General features: G+C 35.1%; 1 protein-coding gene across 1 annotated transcript in view; it reads left to right on the top strand.

Moving 5' to 3' along the window:
* Nucleotides 1–12,205, top strand: part of GAREM1 (GRB2 associated regulator of MAPK1 subtype 1) — a gene marked incomplete at its 3' end in the record, with an annotated part of 69,406 nt that overhangs the window by 52,071 nt on the left and 5,130 nt on the right. The window contains exons 3-4 of the mRNA XM_083360754.1: nucleotides 3,146–3,276; nucleotides 11,017–12,189. Of these exons, the coding sequence (XP_083216880.1) occupies nucleotides 3,146–3,276; nucleotides 11,017–12,189 (1,304 nt within the window). The remainder of the gene's footprint in view (nucleotides 1–3,145; nucleotides 3,277–11,016; nucleotides 12,190–12,205) is intronic.

Genomic DNA, 12,205 nt, shown 5'->3' with positions numbered 1-12,205 from the left:
AGGTGTTTGATTAATTAAACCTATGGTGGCGCAGTGATTAGAATGCAGTATTGTAGGCTAATTCTGCCGACTGCCAGCAGTTCGATTCTCACCAGCTCAAGATTGACTCAGCCTTCCATCCTTCTGAGGTCAGTAATTGTTGGGGGCAATATGCCGACTCTGTAAACCACTTACACAGGGCTGTAAAGCAGGTATATAAGGGGTATATAAGTCTAAGTGCTATTGCTAATTAAGAGCCAATCCCACCTCCCTCCCCTCCCATCTGACCCCATCCTTTCCCATCTTGGTACTGTGATTTTACTTTCATTTTATTGTGTTAGGAATATTTATCTCTGATATTTTAATGTTTTTATGCTGTAAGCCTCCCAGTGTCTCCTCAAAACAAGAAGGGAGGCAAATAAATTCAATAAATTTAATAAATAATGAATACAATAATAATATAACAACAACAACAATAATAATCATTCTGATGGCAGATGTGTCAAAATTGTTTTAATGTGAAATTTGTACAAATGCAAGTGACACGTACAACAAGCCACAAACCATACGTTGAAAATACCTTGTCTTCAATAATAGGAAAGGGTTTTTTTTCCATTTTGAAATGCTAGATTCTGCGTAGAATGTTAGCCCACATTGTCATGTGGGATGAATATACGGTACATTATATTGCTAAAGTCTATATAAATAAACTCTTTCTTGTCTTTAAACTTCTCCATTTCTATAAACTTAAAAGCTTCCTCCCCATGAAACAAGAAAAGTCTTTTACATGGAATTGATCTTTGTACGTGTTCAAAAATATTGCTTTCTGAAAGCACTGTTTCTTTCAAGGCTTGTTTGTTCTGTTCAAAGTTCCAAGCAGAAGCAGAAATGTTTACATAATTGTCCTGTCAGATGGAATTTTTTTACTATGTACCATCCTACACATCTACCACAGTCTGTTTAACATGGACCAGAATCAAGACTGGAGAAACAAGGAATAATGCTCAATAAGCAGCTTTATGATGAATGAACCAAGTCATTCAATTAAAGAAGGAGACCACTCAGCAAGCCTTTTCAACCAAAGAATAAGAAATGCTGAGAGTGGGAGTGTTCTGCCAATTCCCCTCTAATATCATATCTTTATATAGCTTGATATTAGTATACAGAACAGCTGTAACCATTTCCAGCTTCTTTAAAAAAATCCAAATATTACTCTTAAGAAAGGGTGAACACAACTTGTTTGATCTCTGTTTTTCAATGCCAGATGTAATACTTCTGCCATGAGCCAAAGATTTTCAGGCCTCCATAATGCAGTAAAGCAGGATGTTGTTATTGACTGAGATACTAAGCTTTGTATAGCTACCGGTATATAATGATGCAGAATCACCAGAGCAGTAAGCATACAATGAATATAGTCTGTTACAATCCAAGGTTAAATAAGTCAATCCATTCTGCTGTTTTCCATGTTTCCCAAAATATTAACAGCATTGCTTTTAAAAAAAACCTTTTCACTGTAGGAAATTTGAACTATAGTGCTCATGCACCCCAACTAGCATGGCCAAACAACGGATTTTAAAGTTGAAAAGATATGAAAGGTGATTTATCTGTGATCTATAATCAAGAGATACTGAAAGTGTTGAATATGAATGGCAATTTAAAGGGTGGTGTTCATTCTTCCACTTTTCTCATTATATAAATATAATTGACCAAGTAGCAAGAACAGCATGGTATGGAAAGGCTACTTAGAACTGAAAGAAATAAGAACTTTCAGTACATTTGAAAGCATATGAAAACAGGTGTATTGACCTCTGTCGATATATTCTGTCAAACATATTTGTATAAAATGAAATTAAATGTGTAAAGGTTAACAGAGTCGACAGTTTTAGGGACTTTAAAACCTTAATGTACAGATTTGATCCTGAAAAAGAGACAGGTAAGAAGTTTAAAGAACCAAAGGCCGATGGGTATGGAATCAAACATAGTTGCAAAGACAAAAAGGTTTGGAAAGAGATAATGGTTTATCTTGCTGAAGATTAGTGTTGGGCATGTTTCTGATCACATTCATTATTTTCATTTACTATTTCATACTTCTTTTTTGTGCCTTTATACTGTTGCTTATCCAAAAATGGAATAGTATCTGTGTATGGATATATATGTATGTATGTAACATTTTAAACAACATGTATTTCAGACAAGATGCCTTTAAGAAATACTAGTATTGTATACTAACTGCATAAGCACATCTGAGCTTTTTTTCTGATGTGATGAGACCGTCACCCAAATAAACAATTGTGCACTATTAGCACATGCAGATATGCTTTAAATAACTAATAGATATGCAATTCAGTGCATTCCACTGAAATAAATACATGTAATAAATAAATCCTTGTCTATCACTTATTTATCCTTATCTAATAAATGTTTACTTTCCCTAAAAACCATGTTACCAGGACTCATAGACACATGGCACATACTAATTATCAAGGGAGATGAGATTTGCCACTGAATCTATGTTGTGAGCCTTTTATTAAAATTGGAATGTTTTTATAATGCAGAAATTATATATATATATGGGGAGGTGGAACATCCCCATTTTCTTCTGGAATGTTCCTTTCTCTAGTCAAGCCAGAATCAACATAAGGAATTCTACCAAAAGAGAAAAGCATAGGAACTTTTGTGTGTGTGTGTAAAAGGGTTTTTGGAAAGTTTCTTTATTAGCTGGTCAACATATGTTGTTTAGTTATTAAACATATATAATTGCTTCCTTTTTCACGTGAAACTTTTTCTACAAAATGAATTCTTGTTTTTAAAAAACACAGTATATAACGTGATGAAAAAAGTTCTAAGTATACAGAAGCCTGTGTGAAGTTCCATCCTGAGAATGTGTTAATACTTTCAGTTCACTTCCAGAAAGCCTGCCTGTAAATTCTATTAAATCTCACATCAGCCCCCACACATTCTTCTAATTCCGGTTTAGCCAAGCTTGGTAGCTCTTTCCTTTTCAGGTTTGTAAAAATGTGTGCAATCTTTTCTTCCATTACTTAACTGTTAATAATTGGAGGAAACTGACCAATTTAAATGGAAAGGGAGTGCGTTAGCAGTTGCCACAGAAACTGCAATCCAATATAAATATCTTACTGCTCGTCTATTTATCATCTGTTTTCAGGGCAGTTTAAGCTGCTGGAACAAGACCGTGATATTAAGGAGCCAGTGCAGTATTTTAACAGTGTGGAGGAGGTGGCTAAAGCATTTCCTGAACGAGTTTACGTCATGGAGGAAATAACATTCAACGTTAAGGTAGCCCCTAAACAAATGTTTATCCCAAGTTAAATGGTTTATGGTTAAGCCATTTTTTTAACATTGCAGTTGAGCAATATATTATGCAAAAAGTAATTTGGGTTTGTTGTTTTGTCTCAATCTGTTTTGCTTAGTCTCAATTTGAGGGTTATTAATTTTGCAAGATACGAAGACCTTTTCAAGGAGGGAATCATCTCCAACCAACAATGTTCTTTTCCAGTGTTCAACTAGATTATTGGTTCCAAATTTTAAACAGAGCTTCTTCTGTTGTACATCCCCTTCTTCACCTCTGACCCCTTAGATTTTATTTGGTAAAGGAGCAGCTGTTTCACTCGCTCTACACTATGTCTTAGATCAGATAGACAATAGATATAATATCTATTTTTCTACTCAGATGACAGAATAATCAATATTTCTAGAACAGCAAAATAATAATGCATTGATTTTAAATCTATAGGGAATAAAAATGGTATATATAGAAACAAAAAGAGCTCCTTTAGGTTTAAGTGCAAAAATTAAATAATATGAAATAAGACAACTACTCACAAATTCACGGGTACAGTTTCTACAGAATGTGCCCCTTTCTACTACATGTCTTGTAGGATAGTATGAACTTGGTACATTTAACAGACTTCAGTGATTTCCACTGAGAAAGAGAAATATAATTCCCAAGTGTAAGGGATATGTTAGGGACATAAAACATTATTTTATTAATTTATTTTAACAACTAATATAACTGCCCACTTCATAAAAGACTTAGCAACTTTCTTATTTTATAAAAGTTCTACTCAATGTGTCAACAGCCACTGAAGATGGGCTTCAAAAGCAACAGATTCTAAATAATGGGGGAAATGATGATATTGATTGTAGTATAGAATTGATTAATCTCTGTTCTTCAGAGATTCTATTCTTCAGTTTTCTACATATGATTTTGAATAAAAAAAACAGTTTTCATATCTTGCTTCAGTTGTCTGGTTTTTTTTTAATTGTAGCAACTATGAAATATACCAGATATTGTGTTTATTGAGGCATTATCATTATTAAGGTCACTGACTAACAAAATTTACATTCAGGACTAAACCCATCCCCTTATGCCAATAGTCTAATCCAGTCTAGTCCCCATCCCCCAGTGCACCGGGCCGCAGCATGCCAGAAACCGGTCCATGCAAACTAGCAAAGCCCATCCACAGGATGCAGGCAGCATGCAAAACTATGCCCCCTCCGGTCTGCGGAAAAACCTCTCTCCACAAACCGGTCCCTGATGCCCAAAAGGTTGGGGGGCGCTAGTCTAATGTACATACCATAAGTAAAACTAAACTAAAAACTAAAATTTAAGTTACTAGAACCGATTTTAAAACTTAATAATAATACCTTTAAGATTATAAACATAACTGGAATTACAAAATCAGCTATGAATTTAATGCTATATAAATCTATGCAATTGGTATACTGTTCTACCTATTTGTTATACCAAAAACTATATATAATGATAAAAAAAATGACTAACCGACTAAGTATGAATGGCTAATACAGAATATAAAATCAGTAAATCACTTAATTCTATGAATATTTTCAAACTGAATATTAATAATGTAACAATAATGGCACAAAAATTTAGGAAGTGGATGGCAGGGAATGCAGAGATTAAAACATAAAGTAATCAGAAAAAAAACCCTCAAGTAAGTATATGGGTGTTGCCTTAATTGTTCTAATAGGTTCAGTGTCTAAGCATGTCATTTATGGCAAATAAGCTAACAAACTATATGGAATAAAATACAATAAGCATCTAACTACCTAACCAGCAAAGTATTTCGTGGAAATCACAAGATGATCTTTTTGTTTCATATCATCATTTTGCTACATGGAGAAATTTTGTCTCTAAATTCGAAGGTTTGCTTAAGTGTCAAAATTCATAATTCATGTAAGACAGATTCTCCAGAAATTGTCTCACATTATTTCTAAACCAGTTTTTTTTAAATAAAAAAAATCAAAGCCATAAGCAGCTGAGCACTGAGTTCTAGAACACTATCGTGTTCTAGTAAAATGGATTTAAATTACAGTCGCATTGATTGAATCAGGTGGAGAATTTTGAGCCTGTTGATTTGAAGATATTTAAAAAGTGTATCAAGATTAGAGACCAAAATATAAAACATTAATGTTTATGTTGATTAAACATTACTGTGTTAAAAAGAACAATGAGTCTAAAATAAAATTAAAATTTAAGTAGTAGTATACTGAATTTGGTAAGCAGTGATTATGCATCTCATTCTGATTTTTAGCCAAAGTGGTTTATAATACTACAGTGACAGTAAAAATAACTGTTAAATCACAATTAAAACAAGTTAGCATGAAGTAAATAGTTTACATGAAAAATGCTTATTGTTAATCTTCTTATCTATTATTAGCTGATTTCACTGAATTATACTGAACTTCAGCACTGCATGAACTATTTTTTATTCTTTCTGCAAATATTTAACCCTATCAATTTAGCTTCAAATCAGCATAGTCATATGCTTGTCTGCCTTTCCTTGTTCTGAGTCTCCTGTGAATTGCAGAAAACCTGTCTTGGTTCAGTAGATGAGGATAGCAAATGTACACATACAATACTAAATGCAGTCTCCAACTTGGTCAGTAAAAGAAGGCTTTGTTTGAACACTCCAGTTTCTACTGCTTAAAAACAATAGGGTTTCTAATTAAGGGATAATGGGTTTTTCATATCTGGACATGCTTTCCAGGAAGTTATGTAGACCAGGATGGGTACCGGTATATTTCTGCAGTAGTGGGATTGCTTCAAGCTTGTGAAGTCTTTTATCGTCTTACTAGACTCTCAAGTTCCACAAACAAGGATCAGGTTACACTTAGAATGAAAAACCTAGGAACCTAACAGTTAGTTTTGAATACAGTATTTCACTGAGTTTCATGCATATAAAAATCCATTCCTGGTTCCCTAGACTTCCTTTTGTTCTGCTGCATAGTCTGAGATGGCAAAGGAGCTATTTTATCATTTCTATTATTAAGCAGTTGGCAGTCTGAAATCCTTCACCATTTTACTAAAAATTGCCCAATATTCTTACACTAGATCCCAAACTACCTTCTGGAACACTAACAGATTTATTAACGCTAGCAGATTAATTGACACTGATATTTAATCATTTATCCCAAAATTATTTAAGAATCTTTACCAAATAGATAAAATGATTAATTTGATAAATAAAATAAATGCCCAAAAAACTCTGGCCAGAAAACATGGTATCATACACACACACATACACACACAGACACACACACACACACACACACAAAAGTAAAAGAAGAAATGGCTATTTTCCAATTCACTGAAATAGCTGAAGAAAGGCAAATGGTAAGATGTAACACTAAAAGTGTGCCCAACTAAACACACTAAATCATCCTGGGAATCACTGATGGTGATTGGTGATGGTGATTGGAAGCTGAAGAAACAGAAAGTTAACTTTCCTTAGCTAGCACATTACTCCATTTTGATCGGATGTACTGATTCTAAAAATGCTTGCTTAGATATGACTATCAAAAGAGCAAAGGATATAAATGAAAGCAACATTAAATCTGGCAAGATAGCAAGTCCTTTGCAGGAAGATAGTATTTAGAATTACCTACAGAGACTGTCAGGACATTAGCTACATGAAAAAGAAGTCAAAGGATGAGAGAGTCAAGGTTTCTCTTCAAGTGTAACAAATTTTATGGATGATACTTGGATGCCATATTGAAATATACCGAGATCTTTCTTACCTGGTGGGAAGTTTGAGACATTTGAAAAAAGATGAAGCAGAGGAAGCTTCAGAGAAAGAAAATACCACACTTAAAGCAGACTTACTGAATTGTTCTAAGTGACAGAGGAAGGTGGAGATAGAATCTGGAATATGGGAGAGGCTTCTCCACAAATAATTTGGCACTGCTTTAAGTACAGATGATGAAAGATATCTCAAAATTACCTTGTACATTTTTAAAAAATACAATTCCCCTACTCCTCTGCACAGTATTTGTTTTCTTGAAAGATTAATGTTAGCTTGAATTCATGTATGACTCATGTTTGTCTTGTCATGGATCTTCTTGGAGTTAACTCTCAAATCCACTCACAGGCAAATTGTTTTACATTCCTAGGTATAGTCCAGCAGTACCTGGAGAGCCACAGTCTTTTCATGCTTGCTTTTCTATAAGCGTCCAAATCAGAAGCTAGACAGTAGGAATTATGGACTTGAATAATATTACAGTATCATTTCAGTTAATTACGCTTCGTTTTACTGCCTAAGAAGATCACTTCAGTATTCTAATTTAGAAGATAATTCTTCAACAAGTCTCTGTTCCAGTTAAAGTAAATGCAAGCTCATATAATAGTTAACTTAAACTTTCAAGTCCCTAGAGGCAAATACCTTCAATTAACCAAACCATTATTTTATTGCCACAAACGTGCAAAATAGCAAGGGTACACAATCCTAGTTCATTATTAAACTCTTTTTCTAAACATTTTTAGAAAACAAGGGACTAGAAGCTGTCCAATATGGCAAGAAAAATATTTGGGGGGGCAAGAGTTTTGTGTGGATCATACACACCAAGAATTGCTGTTTCCCATGTTTGCTTTTTATTATTAAAGTGTTCTGCCTCCTTTTCAGAAAAGTTCTTATCACTTTTTTTCATCAAAATTAAAAGTAGGTAATTTCACTGTTGTTTAAAAAAATATATAGTGTAATGTTTTTTAGGGAAGCATTAAGCAAATGTTTTATAAAATAAAATACACATACTTGTTCTTCATAGCTATGATAATGTACTTAGGATTCCCCATAGGATATGCAGATTGTTGTTGAAGAAGTCACGTCACAAGAGTAAAGATCTTTAATGGGGGTAGTGGAGGAAGATCTTATTTGATAAGATAGTTGTTAATATTCGTGATGAATTATAATTTTTTGCCTTTAGGTCTGAATTTTGAACAACGATCATGTTCAATTAGATTTTTATTGTTTCCTGGATTAACTGTATTGAGATAACACACCACTGGAATAACTTCCTCTCAGGAAATTCTGCAACTGTGCTATTAGCTTGATAAGCTGTACATAACAAAGTTCAGTTTGAAGCATTATTTCCTTTCCAATGTTCACATTACAATGGAACTTTTGCTAAACATATTACTGATTCCTTTTTGTTTTCATATTTTTATACAAAAAAGTAAATAATAAATTAAGGTAGCAATGCTAAAGCATTTATCTGGAGTAAAATCCCAGTGGGTTTTTCTTCTGAATAAGTTTATGAATAGGATTTCCTTATATGTTTGCTTATTTTTTCTATTAGGTCATTATATAGGTCAGTTTTTATTCTACCCGCTAGTGCTGGAAAACCCTGAATAGGGTTCGCAGCTTAGATGGTATCTGTCAAGACTCTCCATTTAAATGGGGCAGAGTGTCATCCTCTGAATGTGATTGTGGGGCTCCCCAGCAGACACTGGATCATATTGATTAACTGACCTCTGAGAGCTTATACAGGAGGACAAGTAGACCTCTTGCACTTAAAACTACGAGGCTTAATTGGATAAGTGACCTAGATATTATTTTTTATTTTATTTTATTTTAATTCCATTTATATCCCGCCCTTCTCCGAAGACTCAGGGCGGCTTACAAGCTTAGCAGTAGCCTTCATTCTATGTATATGCCTGCTTATTAGGGCTTTCACACACACCCCAAGCGGCATTATTACAAAGTCAGCTTAATTGCCCCCAACAATCTGGGTCCTCATTTTACCTACCTCGGAAGGATGGAAGGCTGAGTCAACCTTGAGCCTGGTGGGATGCGAACCTGCACTAATTGCAGGCAGCTGGTGTTACTTAAGGAGGCATTAGCCCACTGCTCCACCAAGGCTCTTATATTAATAAATAGAATACTAATTTTATCTTTATGAACCAATGCAATTTAAAATGTAATTTGTAATTTAATATAAAACTTCTTGAATTTCTTATACCTTACAAAATTAACCATACCTCTCCATCTTGTGTATCATGCTATTATGTTCTTTCTATACATCTTTACTGCTGCAATCCATGTCTTTCATGCCATACACAAAACAAACAAACAAATAAATAAATTATAGGTCAGTGAATGTTAACATCCAGAAATTATTTTTCAAAAGACAAGGGATATATGATGATGCTTTTGGTGTCCTAAAATCATAATGAAAAGGCTGTAGACTTTCCCAGATTCTGTCGAAGGAGTTACCATTATATATGGTGTATATGTGAATATTGAAGATGCCCAGGCATGCCTGTTAGATTTGTTCCACTTTTGCATTCGCTTTGTGCAATTTCCAGTGTGACTGGAAGGGGTGGTTCTTTCTTAGCCTGAATCTTAGATTGGAATGCTAACATAACTCAGTTACCAAAATGTATATGTGGTAAAATATTTGATTTTAAAAGCCAATACATTTATGTGCAGAATTATGGCATGTCCTTACTTCACAGATTAAGTTTTAGCATTTGCTAACTTTTTTAATTAACACTGCAGATCAGAAAGAAAAATGTTAATTTTTATTCTTCGTTGCAAATATGAACTGTGATGATATAGATTAGGCAATCTAATTTGAGTACTAGGCATTATTTACTTTTGATCACGTAATAGTCTTACTTCAGAATTTGCCAGTTGGCTATTTTCATGAAATAAGAAGCAATTATATCTGGATGATCAGCTACACAGTAAACTGGCCAATATTTTTATCACTCTAGTTGTGCTCTGTTTTCTAAGCTGAGAAACAAAAATAGTCTCTGTAGAACTCTATGGTCATTGAGGTGATTTGTAGAATATATTAGTATTTAATTTCAAGAGAGAGAGAGAGATTTTCAGTCACTGGACTGTATTTCCTGAAATAGGAATCTACCAGGTACAATAATGGTTCTATATTTCTTTCTGTCAAGAGTTAGATATATGTTGCTTGTCAGATGCTATAGTCTAGGGGTCCCCAACCTCTGGTCCATGGACCAGTACCAGATTGCAACATGCCAGCAACCGGTCTGCACAAACAAGCAAAGCCTCATCTGCAAAATGCAGGCAGCACACAAAACCATGCACCTCCAGTCTGTGGAAAAACCTCTCTCCATGGAACCGGTCCCTGGTGCCCAAAAGGGTGGGGACCTCTGCTATAGTCCACAGTTTCTGCAATCTAAATTCACTAGCCTTGCTGGCTGGAGCTATTGGTAACTGAAAGTTCAAATTTCTAGATAACCATATTCATGCTTTCTTTTATTTTTAAATACAGAAGAAAGAGTGAAAAGGGGGAAGGAATAACTATACTGCAACAAATTACAGGTAGTTAAATATAGCATTAAACTATAGTAGAGTAGCAAAGTATCTATAATTACACCTCAGTGCTCATGAGCAAGCCTAATTGCATAAGGTTGTAGGTTTCTGTACAATTTAAACATTTGCTGTTCTTAAGCTTTGTGGCATAGATTACTTATTTTTGTCTGATAAATTCTTAATATTGTGTTATTCTTTGATATACAGCTTCTTTAACAAAAGAAAGTAGGGTGATCAGTCATGTGGACATTCTAGAACAGTCTTTCTCACTTTAATACTATTTATGCCCTGAATGTATAGTGTTATAGTCTAACATATAGAATACCAGGCAGAAGAAGTTGTACAAATTCTACTGTTCACATTAGTTGGATTCGTCCTCTAAGTTTGGAGCTTGATATGCTATTTTAATTTTGTATGCTGTGTTTTCTAGGTGGCTTCAGGTGAATGCAATGAAGACACAGAGCTTTATAATATTACCCTTTGCACAGGAGATGAACTCACATTAATGGGACAAGCAGAAATCCTATATGCAAAATCTTCAAAGGAAAAGTCACGGCTCAATACCATCTTCAAAAAAATTGGAAAACTCAATTCCATTAGCAAATTGGGCAAAGGCAAAATGCCTTGCTTGATTTGCATGAACCATCGGACCAACGAGAGTATTAGCCTGCCTTTCCAGTGTAAAGGAAGATTCAGCACACGTAGTCCCTTAGAGCTGCAAATGCAAGAAGGGGAGCATACCATTAGAAACATCGTGGAGAAGACACGGCTCCCAGTGAATGTGAACGTGCCAAGCCCTCCCCCACGGAATCCTTATGACTTGCATTTTGTCCGTGAAGGGCACCGTTACAAGTTTGTTAATATTCAAACCAAGACAGTTGTGGTTTGCTGCGCACTACATAGTAATAAAATTATTCCAATGCACTTTCCTTTGCATTTAGCTCTTCCAAAGTTTACCCTTCCAGAAAGTCTTGTGAAAGGAGAAGCATGGCATGAAGGCTTTGTGAAGCACTGGTTTGGCCTCTGCCAAGAGCAGTTTGATATTGATGAATATTCTCGTGCTGTGAGAGATGTAAAAGCTGACTGGAATGAAGACTGCAAAAGCCCACAAAAAAGTCGACCCACCAGCCACAACCATGTGCCAAACTCTCTCAGTTATGCACGGGATGAGTTGACCCAATCTTTCCACCGTCTCTCAGTCTGTGTTTATGGAAACAACCTCCATGGAAATAGTGAGGTGAACCTTCATGATTGCAGAGACTTGTGCAATGAGTGGGCTTTATCTTCTCATGATGCTTTGCAAGATTCTAGGGATGGGAGCTGTAACTACCCTTTCCCTGAAATTAGTGAAGAAACAGTCTGTTTACCTCCTAAACTGGAACTTCCATATGAAGAACTATGGTTGGACAAAGGGGGTGGGAAAGTGAATGATCAGCCTCTTACTCGCTCACAGAGCGAAAAGAACAAATGTGACAACTACAGGAGTTCTTTCCGGTCCAAGGGTGATACAGCTTCTTTGCCAGCACCTGGATCTTTAGTAGCAACAGCAAAATCCTCAGATGTTTCCCTACCTCCACCACCTGTGCCTCCTAAATCAGAAGCGGTAAGTTTCTAGCATT

Source organism: Vipera ursinii (genome assembly GCF_947247035.1).
Source record: "Vipera ursinii genome assembly, chromosome: 3".
Classification (NCBI taxonomy): Eukaryota; Metazoa; Chordata; class Lepidosauria; order Squamata; family Viperidae; genus Vipera; species Vipera ursinii.
Note: the sequence above shows the minus strand (reverse complement) of the source record. Positions and strands in the feature narration are given on the sequence as shown.